This window comes from Solea senegalensis, linkage group LG4 (assembly GCF_019176455.1).
Source record: "Solea senegalensis isolate Sse05_10M linkage group LG4, IFAPA_SoseM_1, whole genome shotgun sequence".
Lineage (NCBI taxonomy): Eukaryota > Metazoa > Chordata > Actinopteri > Pleuronectiformes > Soleidae > Solea > Solea senegalensis.
In genome coordinates, this window is record NC_058024.1 from 8139845 (window position 1) to 8156424 (window position 16580).

The following is a 16580-nucleotide window of genomic DNA, read 5'->3' on the forward strand; positions in this document are numbered from 1 at the left end:
TAGACTGATAAATTTTTAATCACATTAAATCCATTTACTCACAGTTAGTAATCGCAGTAAAGATCATGTGAATGTGGTCTGGCACCTTCAGATAATGGCAAAAAAATAGTTGAGAGAACTGAACAGAGTGGTGGTCTTTAATGTACATACATATTTGCTAAAAGCTGTACAGTATATACAATTAAATTGGACTGTTTACAAAAGTTAATGTATGACAGATTCAAATATACAGATACAAAACTATACAATGTTATATAATGATATAAATTGGCAATTACAACCGTATATGTGTATTTTTCATTGTGCATAAGGGGATGGATTTCCATTACAGTGTGGATTATGAGAATGATGAGGTAGATACAATGAATTATTTAGCACCTGAATGAGTCTGAAAGAAGTGAACATGGATTCAATGCACAGTATTATAATTGATATGGTTTATATGCTATAAACTTAAAATTTAGTCTTGGAAAAATAAATGTAATTTGCTATTCTAATTCAAAATATAATTTAAAAAACATATTTTTATGTTATTATATTAGTTGAACATTTATGTTTGAAAGGATTTACACAGCAAAAGAGCCTTTTTTCAAAACTATTTTTTGGCCTTTTTGCTGTCAGTTTTTTTCTTCTTTTCTTTCTCAGACTTCTTCTCTGCCTTCTTCTCTGCCTTCTTCTCCTTCTTTTTCTCCTCCTTGGCCTCCTTGTACTTCCATATCGGTGGCTCCAGAAAGGCCCTGTTCATTTTCTTTTTCTTTTCTTTCTTTGGCGTTGCTTGTGTGGGCCTACAGATGCTGACCTGGGGGATGCAGCCAGAGGGGAACACACTGTTCTTTCTCGCCATACTGCGCGGAATAAATGTAGTAGCAACTTTGGTGGAGGCTACAGACAGGATGCTGCCTCGCCGCTCAGTGTCAACACAGCATATTGTAGGGCTGGACTCTGCCGAGTGGATTGTGGGAATAATGTGTGACACAGAGCCATTGCTGTGACAAACAGACCTCTCTTCTAGCTCCTTATGTGGATGTTTTCCTGCCAGCTCTGGCACAGCCAACCTCTTCTTCCCTACCTCTGGAGGACTTGTAGGGCACAGTGGACGACATCCAGTTGAAATGAGTGGACTATGAACACTGGTTGTAATTCGCACCATGTGGTCCAACACCCCGTTGTCCTCCGGGTCACGAGGAAATCTGAATCCAAATGTGCTTTTTATTCGCTGGGTAATCTTTTCCCTGGCACCTTTGTCAGCCATGGCCTTGGCTACCTTCTCCCTGAGTGCAGGCCACTCAGGGACATAACTCTCACAGAACTGCTCAGCTCTTGGTTGCATATTTAGGCGACGCAGGCGATGCAAGGTTTCATAGCGGCCAGTTTTCAGTGCCCAGTCTTTAGCACATTTTCCTTTTGTGGAGTCAACTGTGTGAATGTCAGCACCTAAAAAGAAAGATTATAGAGAAGACAAATTAAGCATTTAATGGTTGCTTTTTCTCCTATTCTTCTTCTATGAACCTTGAGAGCAGTTTGGCTTTTCCCAGGGATGATAACTTACATCACCAATGGAACTCTCTGAACAAAACTTGACTTATTTTACTCAGGTGTCCCGGTAAACCATGACACTGTGATTGTGAGATACCCTGCAACAAAACCAGGACTTTTTTCCTCCTGTGACATTTTAAAATGTCTTCTGTTCAAAAGTCTGAGGATCTTGCAGCATGAAATGTCAGGTAAATGCCTTTTTAAAGAGTAGATAGTGGAGGACAAGAGATGAGACCGTAAGATAATAAAACCACTGAAGCTTAGGGTGCAGTCTTCTTTTCTTTAAAATAATCAATTAGAGCATTTATTTACAGTTACCAATATCATAGATGTCCTACCAAATGAAACTTATTATGTATTTGAAAAATAATAATTAGGCCAAATTTAATATAATTTAACAAAGAGACACATTCATCTCTTTAAACACTCAATCAACATAATCCAGAGGTCTGAATGGTCATATTGTTAATGAAATTACAAAAGTAAAGAATAATAATCACATATTGTTATAGTGTATATATAATATGTCATGAGTTTTAGGAAACGCGTGTCATCTAAAAATAGCTCTGTAAATACTTAATCTACGACCAGCCCTTAAGACTAGAAACAGAGAGATTACTGGAGGTTGTGTTAAGATAATGTGGTAATGTCCTCAGAATGATCTCTTAAACCAGTCTGGCATCACGGGTGCATTCACCTGTGAACAGGGAAAGCAGGCTTCATATTATGGACAGCCATGGTGAGCTATTCTCACCACCAGTGTTATAACTGTACATTCAGAGCTATAAGAGTCCTCGTAATGAGCTAATACCAAGGTTTAAAAATAAAGATCTAATAATATTATAGTACAGAAGCTTTTGTGTGAGTACAGCTTCGTCATTAGTCACAGATCCTGTCATTGGTTGCTGAATAAGCCTTGTTTGTGTCAGTGGGTTGTTTGTGTTCCTTGGGTCCCAAAAAGACAACGGTAAGAGTTATCTGAGATCTGATATTACGTACCGGCCATAATGAGTGCAGCCACCACATCATTGCGGCCAGTCATCGCTGCTTTGATTAGGGCTGTGAAACCACGACAATCCTTGATTTCCAAGTCTATCCCAGGATAGTAGTTTAGGAGATACATAACTGTGTTGACATGACCTAGAGACAAAGACACAGCGATTCAGAGCTTAAATCAGCAGACAAAGTGGTTCTGTTAGTTGATATAATGCACCTAATTCTTGTATGTTTTATCTTCAGAACTTTATACTCCATTACTGAAATTGTTCAGCTGTTGGTGTTGCTTTATAAGTTTTTTTTGTTTATGTCTTTACCAGCTTGGGCTGCAATCATCAGTGCAGTGTTGCCTTCATTGTCCTGGTGGTTTATTTCAATAAAAGGACAGCCATGAAGTCCATGCACAATGTCCACGAAACCTTTACAGCACGCCACCATCAAGCCATTCTGGTAAGAATAAGCATCAGTTACATTAACAAAAGATATATTTCAGCATGTCAAAGATTTTAAATAGGTTCTGAGTTATTGTTATATTATTCTTAACGGAAAGGTTGGAAGGAGGCAATATTATGGATGTCAACTGCCATAAAACACCTAACAATAATAATAATAATAATAATAATAATAATGATTGAAGTCGTAAAAGTGACATTTAAATACATGCACACAAAGAAGTTGCAAAAGTAAGAGTATGAATGAGTCTCTCTCACCCAGCCATTGATGTCCAGCTCCATAACTTCTTCTTTTGTGACTCCTCTGTCCAGGAATCTTCGCAGACATGGCGCTTTATTATGAGCACATGCTTTATACAGAGTTGAAGCCACACGACTGTTTGTTACTTGTGGTGTGTAGTCTGGAAGCACTGAGTCATCAGAGAGGATGCTGTCTGAATCGAATTCCCTCCCTGACAGAGAAACGTCGTCGTCGTTGGGGCCTGAGCCCAGGTGGCGATCCTCTGCTGCTCTAGCCATCTTCCAACAACAGAACAGGTGAGATTGTGTTGTGTCCTATGGCTGCATCTAAAGGAAGACCAAAAATAGAACCTAGTTGGACAGAAACTCCTGGGTGTTGTGTATATAGCAACAAAGGTGTAATCAGGTGCACTCTGGAGAAGGAAGCTCAGCAAGGGGGAATTTTCCCTCCACAGAACGCAGCTCTCCACAATTACACATAATGCCAAGTTAAAATAATCTCCTCTTGGTTGGCACAAAGTTGTCGGTGTATGCGTATGTGTATGTCCGGCCTCGGCTCTTCCACAGTGACGGATCAAAAGTTAGTGTTCTGACACATTGACACGGATGAGTCTGTCACTCCGGGTTTATGAGTGTGTGTCACAGAGGGGGTGTGGCTGTGTGAGCTCTACGTGCCTTGACTGTTGAGTAACTGGATCAAGATCTGAAAGCCCTGCTGAACACACAGGAGGGCTAAATGAGGAAGAACCCACCTCAAAATAACCTCGACACGTGGCCGGAGTCAACTGTTGTTTTGACTCAATTTGGCTTTTTAATTTATTTTTAAAGGTACATCTAGCACAGGCAAATCAGTAGAAGAACAAAACTGATTTAGGAATAAGCAAGAGATGATTGTTCAGTAGAATTATTTAAGAAACCTGTACCAGTGATCCACCTTACTAATCATCTCTTGCTTATGTCAATGTACAAGACAGCTAATTTACCTTTAATACATTCTGAAAATGCAATTTGAGGAGAAATTTGCAGCTCTTTCACTACAACAAAACAGACACTGATATATGAGCATGAACTACACAAACTTACCAAAAAGTGTAATCATTCATTTATAAAAGTCGAAGTTTCCCCACGTTAGTCTGCTCATCCCACAGCGCTGTCACTTGCATGTGGACGACTTCTGATTTCCTCAACACTGTGTGTTTTTAGAGCAGCCGAGTGGTCACAATTTTCCTCCTGGTACATTACCCACTTCCATCCCACATGTTGTGGTGATGACACAAAACTGTGAAAAGGAGGAGGAGTCTTTGCAAAGTCTTCACAGAAGACACTGTGTGTTCAGTGCCTGTGCTTAGCTTATCCCACTTACAACAGCTTTATGGAGAGGATTAGCTCTGGCTATGTTCATTTTTCAACACGGCATTAATAGTTTCCTTACTACCTGTTTCATTTACTGTACATGTCTGTGTAGATTCTTATTCATCCAGGTCACAGTAGCAACCTGACTGTTCACCTCTCATCCAAGAGGCTTGTTCAGTTCTTCAGCACTAAAATATACTGTTTACTGATATACTGTACATGGTTTTATTTGTCAAAACTAAGGAGAATTTCATTAAGTTCATTGCCATTTGGAAAACAAGTAGGTTCCCCATCTTATAACTTCCTGATTGTTAGTAAATCTGACTCAGATGCACCTATCTGACTCATTTGAGTACTGAAACAACTTCAGCTAAAGAATCTGTTAAGCTGTTACGACTGAGCAACAGACAGTTAAACATTATCAGAAGGCCCTGATGTGCTCTGAAGAAACAGGACATACTCTAAACTATACAAAGCACAACTGGAAGGCTGCAGTCGAGGCTGAGCGAAGGCATTTCTCACATTTACCACAGGATGGGGATCTCTCACACCGATCTCAGGCTCTAATCGCTGACTTCAGCCTTTATAAACGTGATCATATGTGTCCTATGTTTCAACAGTCAGGATATTGACTGAAAGTCTTGTATAAAATGTAGAAACTGAGACCAAAGTTATAATTTAAATCTAAATCAAATAAAACAAGACACAATAAGGAAAAATATATAGACAATACAGCTGATTCTACCCTGTGTTTACTAAGTTAGTGGAGACTCCTGCTTTGGGAATGGTCACAGACTGAAATAAGCATATATGGGACGTGACTGGACCTGTCCTTCACATTGTCTAACATAGACAGGCCAAAAGACAGATGACACTGCAATTGTCCAGCTGTCCCCATCTGCCCAGAGGTGAAAAGGCTCGAATGCAAAGTATAAACTGTCTCCTTCTGTGCTTCAGTTGGACGTGAAGTGAGGGTAGCACAGATGTTTCTCTGAAGCCTTTTCATTTTTTTATTTTTTTTAACTTTTCTTTTCATCAAACGAAAATTAAGGCATTGGACATGGATGCTTGAATGAGGAAAGAGAAATTGAGACAGACTTTAATGACTCTAAGGGGACAATAAGGACGTAAGAACAAAATCAAGTGGAGCAGAAAAGGGAGAAGTGCAAAATGAAGACTTTGGCCAAAGTGCAAGGCAGGACTGAACAGCTTCTGGGATACAGGGTTGATAAAGTGAGTGTCTATGGTCTGTGATTCTGACACATGTTTAAAAACATAAAACAAAACTGAGGTGTATTGTATGAGGTTTGGTGATGCCAGATTAAGTATTTATGTAAAATTTACAGTTTTCATTAAATATATACTGTATATATATAAATAAATATAACGTTTTTGATACAAAACCATCAGAGCTGAACAAGCTGCAAAACCTTTTTCAACATATCCTCTAAACTTAATTGAATAACTTACCTTCATTTATGTGGACATTTCAGCTCTGAATTGAAATGATAATTACCTGAAAATTAAGCCATATTTTCACATTTGTTTGTGTTTTATAAACAGAAGTATTTTCTTTTAAGATGACATGACTTGTTTGTATTTGTCTTCTTTGACCTAAGGTTTTTCTGTCTCCTGATCAGTTTAGTCCTCTCAGAGAAATTCCTCAGATAAGATAAGAAACTGCTTAGGCCAAAGCAAAAATAGAAAGAGAAAAGAGCAGAGAGAGATAGAACGGTGGAACGGAGTGAAGTGGTATAATTAGCTCTTCACTTTTTCCTGCTATGTTTAAAAAAGCCCTGAAAACCAGCCAGAATTAAGTGTTTTTGACAAAGATTGAATTGTGTTTTTTTAATTTAACATAAAAATGCTAATTTTAACTTGACTCAGTTACTTATGTTGGTCTTTTGTGTTAGATGTCAGTCACCGGCCAGGAGAAACTGTTGTCTGAGGAAAACAATCAGGACACCAGGACACAGTTCAAGTGGCACAGGAAATCCAGTGTGACTGCAGGATGCAAAGGTAACACACACAGTGGGTTTATCTGTAGTACCGATGCCTTCTATGACTTAAAAACGTATGTTTTCTGCTGTGACTTATATCTCAGAGCTGTGTGACAGAGAGGAAGAGCAGTTTCCGCATCACAGATTTGTGCACTTAGCACAAAAACACAATTATAATATACTGTATATTTAAGTCTTTCTTTAAATCTTTTCTTAAAAATACCTAATTAGACATGTGTTCACGCACACGCACCCACACACACATATATATGTACATGCATGCGCCAAAAGAATCCCACGTTGTGGAGGGATCAGTGCTTTCCAGCTCACAGAGATCATCAATTTAGCAGCATTTTTTAAAAGCTTAACTTGACGGCCAAGAGAGCAGTAGCATTTTGATATTTTTATTGCTGTAATCTGCAAGTGGTGGATTGAAATTCCCTGTTTGTGTGGGTCAACCTGTGACGCGGCTGCGTACTTATCTGTGTGTGTTTGAGTGCAATTGTGAAACACACATAGGGACAACAGCCGTATTAGAGAAAAAAACATTTTCCCCCCTCTTTCTTCACTCACTCTGTCCATGTTTGGTTCGAATGAGTTTATGAATAAATCTCCACACTACCAGCTGCCACGAGCCTGGACAGCTGTGCTCAGATCATCCAGTCATGAATACTTAATCTTTGCTTAGAGATTAAATCAGGTTTGCCTCAATCCTGTCAGCCCAGTTTGATGTGTGTGTGTGTGTGTGTGTGTGTAAAATATTTCCACATGTTGGTTTGTCTACAGCAGAGGAAATGCTTTGGTATCTGTGGTGGTGTAAATGGTGCAGATAACTGGTAAAAACTAGGTAACTAGGTAAAAAACATACACTTAGATTGATTTTATTTACACAGTTACATACAGAAGAATTTGAGTTTGTTCGAGTATTTGTGCTCACACTCGTGTCTTGACACCTCTTGGGGGGAATCCTGACATGAAATGAATATCCTTATTTTCTTTTTGCTAGTATTTGTCATTTTGACTTGAAGGTGGCACTATATGGAAAAACAAAGTCTGGCAGTCAACAATTGTGAAACTCCTTTTGTACACGTGGTTTTTCATGTTAATCAGAAGTCAGGGATCGAGAGAGGATTCTTCTTGACTGACTCCCTGACTCTTTTTAATTGAAGAAGGTAATTTGTTTCACTTGCTAATGATAATTTTATAACCCACTTTCATTCATCCATCCATCCATCTATCTATCGTTAATGTCATTGACTTGGCAGAGAAAGACGAAACACAGAATGGGGAGATAATCTATTGTAGTAATAATAATAATAATAATAATAATAATGATAATAATAATAAAATATAAGACAAGTGAATCTGAGGAGGGATGTGTGAAGATGGAGGGGAGGGGAAACAGCAAAGGGAGGGTGATGTGAGAGGAGGTGGGACTGGGAAACAGATGCTGGCACAACAGCGTGGCATGTTCACTGTTCAGTCCGTTATCTCAGCTCCTCCCCCCCAGCTCTCTGTCCCTCGCTCACTTACTTTTGGTCTCTCCTTTCCTAACCTTCACCCACTCTCTGACCACTCGAAGAGGCTCAGGAGAGGAGGAGAGGACTGAACAGCCTCTCCTGGTTTTCTGCTGCTGCTTGTCTTTCGAATCATGGGATAGAGGCAGCATTTCAGTCTCAGGAGTTCCTGCTCACATTTGGACTATGACTGTGGAGCTCTTTGCACACTTGTGCACGCTCAACTCAACTGGAGATTATCACAGGAATAGTGTGTGTACATGTGTTCTTATGTGTGAGTCCTCTCAGCACCATGTCTGCATCTGATCGTCTTGGGTCGAGCAGCAAGAGCCGCTCATCATGAGAGGGGGTCACCACCAGCGTGGGTGTGGGTGTCAGCACCTGTTCAGAAAACTGCTAAGCAAATGTGGTTGCTGCATGGTCCGTGTCAGAGGTACGTAGATGCTCGGCTCCTCAGGAGGAGGTCATCTGACTGTGGAATGTTCTTCTTTTAACTCATGACATATTCAGTATTTTAGGCTTTTTATTTGACTTCCCAAATATGTTGCTGACAGCTTAGACTTTGTTTTTTCAGTGCACTTTGCTTCCATTTCTCATTTCTCTAAGCATCCCTATATTAATTCTGCAGACTCACAACTATTAAAAACTGTCTCATTCACATTTAACAACCAGGCAAACACTGTAAACACTGTTCAGAAACAACATGGCAATAATATGATAGTAATGGGGTAATAGTCTCGCTATAATCGTGTAATATAATGTTAATATCATCTGATTTTGAATTTTATATCCATCTTGCTAATAACAGTAATATTGTTGTAATAAGGAGATGATATTGCAGGCATAACTTGGTGATTTAAAGCAATATCCAGGTGATAATTTGTTAATGAGAATTAATCAGTGTAAAACCTTTGCATTGAAATGTTTGAGAATCAATATTGATATTATAAATTCACAATGACGTTATAAAATTGAAATTTATTTTTGTTATTCACAAGCTGTTACTTGTGAATACTACATAAATAAGATGATATTACAAATTTTTTAGGGTTGGATTATTTCGATGTAGTATTTCGATTGGATTATATCGATCATTTTCCTCAGCAAACCAAAATTAATAAGAAAAAAGAATACCTTTTGTAACCCAAAGGTCACATTTCCAGAATCATTGCATATTGCATGTCAGACTGACATCTATATTAACTGAATAAAACAAAATAATGGGTCAAGTAAAGTAGAATGTAAAGTGTTGTAAGTTTTGCCTACTCAGTGTTCACTGACTGTCTGCAGTAAGAAAATAAAATATAATGCTGGGCCAAAATGAAAAGAGCCTCTGAAATCATGACAGCACAAATGTGAGCCTTCAAGTCATCTAAAAAACAACAACATAAAAAAACAACAGCAATTTATTGCAGATTGATTTTTCTTTCTACCCTTAAATTTGATTACTTTCCTATTACAAAATGATTACCATGCTATTATCATATGAGTATGTGTACGTATATGTGTGACACTAGTGTGCATTTTCAATTGAGATTGACTCCAACGACTATAATGTAAAGAGTTACTCACAATGTTAAATGTATGTGTGCTGTTTATTGTGTGGCATGCGTTGCACATTTGTGTGGCAAGTGCATCTCTGATTGAAGTGGAAGTTGTGAACTTAGACTATACCACTATACCACTATACTATACTAAACATGGACTCATGAGTTGCTCTGGATCAGTGACACCAGCTGTGCTTATGAACTTTGCTCTCTATATTGATCATTGTGTGTCTATCATTCAGGAGACAGAGAGCTGAAAACAGTGGATTAATCCTTTAGCCGTGAAGCTTGCTTTACCGCATGAAAGGAATATTAATCAGAAATGACTCAGTGATGTCTTTGCCTGATGATTTATTCACCTGCAGACATGGTAGAGATTTATATTCACAAATTATCAGCAGCTTTCATTCACAGTAAAATTTCACTCCTGTGTTTGAAGGATTTGTGATTCAGGTACAACACGAACAACTAGTGAGTGATAGATTCACTACTGGAGCTTTGCAGTATCTCTGAAACCGTGCTGTTGAACCATGGAAGTCAGTGACTCTGTCCTGGCAAAACTTTAGTTTGTTTGCTCAAAGTAATAGTGTGTAATATTCCGCAACTTTGTTAAAGTTTCATGTTGCAGCTGAATATCCCTTACCCTTCCATTTCAAGTGTGTTGGAGAACCTTTGTAGCCTTCAGTTAGCATCAAAACGTAGAAGATGTTTAAGGCGTGTTTTTGCTGAGTGGAACAGTTTGATTCTGTACATATTTTTGCATTTTCCATTAGGAGTACCAAAATAACTAGCCCCAACATTCCATTTTTGGCAGCCTTCCTTTAGGCTACCAGAGTAAAAATGTTACGTTACAGTCCAGCTCCACTGGTCTAGCTCCACCCACAACAGTCTGATTGGGCGACAGAAGAACCTAAGTCACATGCAACGGTGTCAATACCTGCACAAAGCTCAATGTCTTGTGGAGACAAACAGCCACAGACCAAGCAGGTTTATCGTCTGCTGTGTCGCGTATGCTGTCGTCGCACTGGTAGGACGTCACACGACGTATCTCACTGACGCAGCCATCGGGCACAGCTCACACCTGGCCTACCAAGTAAACGTACGATCCAGAGCATTACTGTTTCAAACCTGTACCAGACTGAACCGTACCATGATGGAATCAGCATTTCCAATTTGGATCACCAAAAAACATGGCGGTCCGAAATGACGGCCTCCGTGGAGCTGACCCAAATCCTGATATAAATATAAAAGACAGATTTTTGGGATAGTGAAAAATAACTATGTGTAAATACTTTTTTCATTTAATTTTATGAGAAAACAACTCAATTGTCCAGGACTTTTATTCTTTAAGAAAAACAAGATGAAGTTTAGATATAGGCAGCTGGACATTGACTGATTCATTGTCTATTGCTTTATCCTCCGCATGAGGGTTGTGGAGGCTAATGGTGCCAATTCCAGCTGACATATGGCAGAAGGCGAGTCGCCAGTCCTTGGCATGGTCACATATAGAGACCAACAACCATTCACATTCACACCTACAGTGAATTAACTGTGTGTCCAATTAACCTCTGCATGTTTATGGACTGTGAGAAGAACCCGGAGAAAACCCACACACACACGGGCAGGAATCCCTCCTTGTACGAAAGGTGAAACATCTTGAACTAAACTCAAGCAAGTGCAATTGCCCTCGGAGAGTTCTGAAGAACTGAAGAAGCCTCTTGGATATGAGGTGAAACATCTTCGACTACATTAAATCAAGTCCACTTACCTTTATCTATACTTGAAGATACAAAAAACAACCTTTTTCCTTTTGAACATTTCAAAGTAAAATTCAGCTGTTTTACATAAACATGTTCGAACACACACACACACAAATATGTCCCATTACTGCCCCGACCCTTAAATCCTCTGTTGTTCCAGTTGCTGGTGGAGTGATTACAGAGCAGTTCCTCTCTGAGCTCCTCTGCTCTCACACACACTTGAAATAGACGTGTGAAATGTGAAAATGACAACAGGCTTGAGTTGAGACGCTTCACTTTGTCACCCTTGTTGGCAAAAACTACCCGTGTGATGTCAGATTCACTGTTCCAGGGTGTTTTTTTCCATCTGCCTCTAAAAATACAGCATGTCTGTTCTGTTTGAGTCTATGGATGAGTTTTCTATGTGTTTGTAGAAGCAGCAATCACAGTAGGACAGGCTCTCTTTTTCTCAGTTTAATCAGTGCATCTCTTCCTCCATAATCATGATTGTAGGAATGATATAACTGCAGAGTCTTAATGTTCCTCATTCCTTCCTTGAAGTCTTTCTTATTATAACATCCTTGTTTGTCAGCTTCATGTCTTTTGTTTAATTTTAAATGTCCAACATCTTTTTTTTGTAAAGACAGAAACACCTCCAGATAAAGTATGTTTGGGGAAACTGGCTCAGAGTTCTACCCAGAAGCTCTGCCAGCATTTGCACTGTCTCAATAACCAAACATCACTCTGGCTCAGGACCTGTCATGACTAATAATCCATGAGCCCACCAGTGTGTGTGAGGTCATCACTGCCAGTATGTGAAGAAGTAAACATGGTGACTAACAAGCTTAGTTTAGTACACGGAGCACCTACATGCTGTCTGCAGTAGACTGAACATCAGCTTTTGTATTTGACTGTGGATTTTTTGCTTGAATATTGGAGACACCAGTGGAACCAGAGGATTGGATGATCTTCATTTCAAGTTGATTTGCATAAAAAGGCCCAGTATGTAACAACTGGGACATTTTATTGACATAAATTGACTGCACTTCCTATGACTATGTTTCCAAATGTAAGGCCACTTTAAAATTGATATTGTTTAGTTTTTATAGCCTTATAATAAGCTTCTGAAATGTACTTTAGGCAAGGGCCTCGCTTCATGGAGGCCACCATCTTGCACTGCCATGTATCTACAGCAGCCCAAACAAACAAACCAGCCAGAGCTGTCATTTTGCATTTTGAGGCAGCAGCTTGCTGTGCAAATGAAGAAGAATTGCTCTGCCCATGTAAACTATGCATAAACCACACAAAGAAGGAGAAAATGGCAGAAAGAGCTGGATAGTGGGGGAATAAAGAGAGTTGTGAAAGAGTGTTTCAATCCTTTCTGGTCTGTGAAGACCCTTGCATTTCCCTGACTCAGTCGTGGAAGGAAGTGCTGAATGTTGAGCCGTGTTTCCACCGAGTGGAGTGGTTTGATATGGTACCATTTTTTTGGGGTTTCCATTAGGAATAATTCTAAAACAACCGGCCCCAACTGTTCCATTTTTTGGTACCCTTCCTTTGGGGTACCAGAGTAATATTACGTATGGGTGGAGCTAGATTGGCTCCACTCACGACAGTCAGCTGATTGGGCAAAAAGAGAAAAGAGTCACTCTCCTGCGGCCGGTGTTTCTTAATGGTTGAGGCTGGATGTCCTCTATTGTTGAGCTGTGTTGTTGGTGTATTGCATTCGATAATGTTTTTGCACTGGTACGACGTGACACAGCCCACACCCCACCTAACAAGTAAAGGTTCTCTGTCGAAACGCAAGCCTGACCCAGGGCTTTACCATTCCAAACTGGACCATACTGTACCATGATGGAAACATGGCTTTGGAGTCCTCCATTTATTTTTAATCTACAGTCTGTCTCACCAATAGATGCCACAAATTCTTACACACTGGGTCTTAAAAGCAGTGTTCTTCATCAGTTATATATAATCTCACACAGCAGAAAGGTTCAGCAAGGACATAATATCCTGCTTGTCAATTCTGGGTGTTTCACACAATGTATTATGTATAATGTCCTGTGTGTAAGAATTAGTGACAACAAATGGTGAGTCTGCAAAGTGCAACAAACTCCTAACACCCTCTGTCATTGTCTAGTGTTTACATCCCTAATGTGCATTTGTAAACACTCTGTCACAAGTGTCTCCTCTCTTTCATTCATATACTGTCTCTGCCATTTCCTTCCCTCTGCTTTGTTTGTTTATGCATGAGGTTAATGTGGATGGAGCCATTCTTCTTCATTTGTGTAGTAAATGCTAAACGCATGTTTGTTTGGGCTGCCTTAAAAACATAACAGCGTGAGATGGTGGACCTCTGTAAGGCCTGGCCCCTGCAGAAATACACACAAAAGGCTTATAAGGCTAAAAAACCCAATCTATTTCATTTTAAAGTAATACAACACTTACAACACTTAAGTAGAAACATACTTATGGGTATTATATTCCATTTTTGCTAGTGCACCTCCCCCCCACCAATTTTTCACACTGGACCTTTAAAACATCAAAACACAATTAAAAGGTATCTGTAATAAGGTGATGAAATCATTATAATTTTGGGCTTCACTTCCTCTCATCTCAGTCCACATCTCTGTCATCCCCAAGACTACAAATCAGTCCATCAGCATTTATTCAAGTCTTAGCAACGCAGTTGCACAGCTCATAAATATGTCATCGTGCATGCTCCACATTACAGTCATGGTGGGTTTCATTTCAGACTAAGGCCGTGCTGTACTTGCACTCAGTACCTCTGTGGGTCTTTTCAGCTCATGGCTCTGGTTTTATAACTCGACACTTTTGGTTCAGTCTCGCCACAATCATTTACAGCTGCAGCAGAAGGCTTTTTTCATCTATAACTGAAAAAACAGCTGACAAAGTTTGCAACTGGCAGAGCAGAATAGGAAAAAGAGGTCGACTTTTTTGTTCATCTAGATGTATAACATCTCTCCACCAATTTTTCCGGAAATTCGGTGGAACTCAATTTTGCCTCTGTTTTCACCTTCTCAGGCGCTTCAGCCCCTGGCATTCGTGCTCGGGCCCTGATAATTGTTATATACAACAGTTTTTGTGCTGCCCCCAAGTGACTAACAATAGGATGCAGATTTAAGGTTCAGTCAATTAGGGTATTAAATGTTGATCTAGATATCATCATAGTAGGTTTGCTGCAGCTCTGTAGTGCAGAGAAACAAAACCACGTTTCCTCATGTTCAGTTTGGACTTGGACCTTCTCTGAGAGGAGCTCGTACTGACTGAGACATTTTTGGGGGCGTGGGACAAAAAAAGCCAAGTGACCACATTGTACGAATGAGAGCCCACATCAGCAGTCTGCAGTGCTGTGGGAAAAAGGAAGTGGTGGCGTGAGGAGTGCACAGCCACCGACTTTGTAGAAACTGGGTCAGTTGTCAACATGCAGGATGTAGTCACACGTGATATTAACGGGATATTACTCATAATCATTGTTGTCTTTGTTTACTGACACAAACAGCTCACACCTCACACCTAACAACGGTGTAGGTCACTCCTGACGGTCACCACTCTGATCCAAACACCTGAATAACTCAGATATTAACATAGAATACATTTATATAATGAAAATATACAGATGATGGGAGGCACTTGCCTCAATCATGCCTTCATTTTCTGCTATAGATCTTTCAGTCTAAAATTAAAGGTCCATTGTGTAACATTTAGGTAGGAAACTGGAGAAAACCTGTGCACACATGGGGAGTTTGATTTTTGATTTATTTTGATTTATTTGATATAGTTTTAGTAAAAATATACAAACACAATATAGCACGTCATCACAAATATTTAAGATGTGAAGGATAAACACACAAAAGTTGTGAAATAACTTATTATGTTGTGAAGAAAAAATCTTAAAGGAGCACAAAATACATCATCAAATATTCAAAAAGTTATCCAGAAATTTGATCTCATGTGGAAGTATATTCCATTCAACTGCTGCGAAATAAAAATGTTAAATCTACATGGCATGATGTCTGTAGCACCAGTTGAATAACCGTATGTTTCAGCAACCAACTTGAAATGCAAACTCCATGCAGTAAAAAAATTAAAAAAATAAACTCCAATTCAAGCTAAAATAAGATTCACATACACCTTTTTTGGCTGTGTGTAGTCTTGATAGGTGCAGGTAAGGAGAAAGCGCATCATACACAATCATACCATACACAATATTTCTGTAAGTGAGTGAGGACTAGACTGGAGGAGGAAGTGCACAGCTCTACGTAATCCAAGCAATGTCTTTGCTTTTAAATCATGAATGAGAAATCTGTAAACTTTCAGAGACTTCATTTGAGAAACAAGTTTTTTTCTATCTTTAGATTAAACTGTTTAGCTGCAGTATTGTACAAGGTGCTGTCTGTGTTTGAGCTACCAGTGTCTTATACTGCAGACAGGGATTATTGTCAGGTTGCCTGAGCCCTGACTAATGTTTGGTCCTGTGTGCAGCTGTCATCTTTTTCCATCAGGTTAGCTGTGCTTTCTGAGCCAATGGATGAAAAAATCCAAACCCAACCTTAATCCATCCATCCATTTGCGCACACAGGACAATTTGTGTCACACAGTAAACAACAACAAGTCTCACAGATCCACCTCACTGAAGAGAAAACGTTTACAAAAATTGTTGCCCTTTCATATATTTTTGAGTTCAAACCACAAGTTTTGCAGAAGATAACAGTGATAAATATAACTTGGATGCAACTTCATGTGAGGATGCATTCACAGCATGTATGCTTGCAAGCATGATCTGCTCATACAACCCCCCCGCAGTCCGGATGGTGGTCCAGCTGCTGGTCCATGGGAAAATGACACATTACATAAGTGTCTCAAGCAAACATGAGCTGGGTCCCTTAGCTCAGCGGCATCTGGACGTCACAGTGACCGTCACACACACCACTGCGGGTCAGTTCAGAGACCGAGTGGATTTGACAACAAGGGCGTGTAATTTTAGTGACTAATGATGATAAATGCTCCGATCTGAGTGAGCACTGTCTATGACTGATGTGCATACTGGTCCCTTCAGTCAAATGATTGGTACTCCAGCAACAACTGCCTATATTGCCAAAGAAACTTAAAGAAAGGAAAGAGTCGAAAGACTCAGGCAATAAATGCATTAAAACACGTGTCAATATTGACACTAGTG

The 16580-nt window shown here is 39.6% G+C and overlaps 2 protein-coding genes across 7 annotated transcripts in view; one reads left to right on the forward strand and one right to left on the reverse strand.

Annotated features, from left to right (window-relative positions):
• On the reverse strand, positions 1–4494 carry ankrd33ab (ankyrin repeat domain 33Ab). Of its 2 annotated transcripts, XM_044023349.1 has the most exons (5): positions 4308–4494; positions 3243–3551; positions 2850–2979; positions 2536–2676; positions 1–1434 (listed from the first exon to the last, which is right to left on the reverse strand). In XM_044023349.1, exons 2-5 carry the CDS (start codon positions 3501–3503, stop codon positions 596–598), a joined length of 1371 nt encoding a protein of 456 aa, XP_043879284.1. In that variant the 5' UTR covers positions 3504–3551; positions 4308–4494; the 3' UTR covers positions 1–595. The 2 variants fall into 2 exon arrangements, with proteins under 2 accessions (XP_043879284.1, XP_043879283.1); XM_044023348.1 differs by lacking the exon at positions 4308–4494 and having other exon boundaries at positions 3243–3985.
• arhgef25b (Rho guanine nucleotide exchange factor (GEF) 25b) overlaps positions 3459–16580 on the forward strand; it is a 27861-nt gene continuing 14739 nt past the window's right edge. For 2 of the 5 annotated variants that reach the window (XM_044023341.1, XM_044023342.1), the window contains exons 1-2: positions 5733–5810; positions 6491–6596. In XM_044023341.1, the coding sequence (XP_043879276.1) occupies positions 5748–5810; positions 6491–6596 (169 nt within the window). In that variant the 5' untranslated portion in view covers positions 5733–5747. Of the gene's footprint in view, positions 3522–5732; positions 5811–6490; positions 6597–8050; positions 8528–16580 lie in introns of those variants that run through there. The other 3 variants (XM_044023344.1, XM_044023346.1, XM_044023343.1) reach the window with 2 other exon arrangements.

Bases quoted from the DNA above. Each gene is read 5' to 3' on its own strand.
- ankrd33ab (XM_044023349.1), bottom strand. From the start codon at position 3,503: ATGGCTAGAGCAGCAGAGGATCGCCACCTGGGCTCAGGCCCCAACGAC. The intron at 2,980-3,242 runs GTGAGAGAGACT...TATTCTTACCAG, and splicing joins AGCTGGACATCAATGGCTGG to AATGGCTTGATGGTGGCGTG. The intron at 2,677-2,849 runs GTAAAGACATAA...CTTTGTCTCTAG, and splicing joins GATGATTGCAGCCCAAGCTG to GTCATGTCAACACAGTTATG.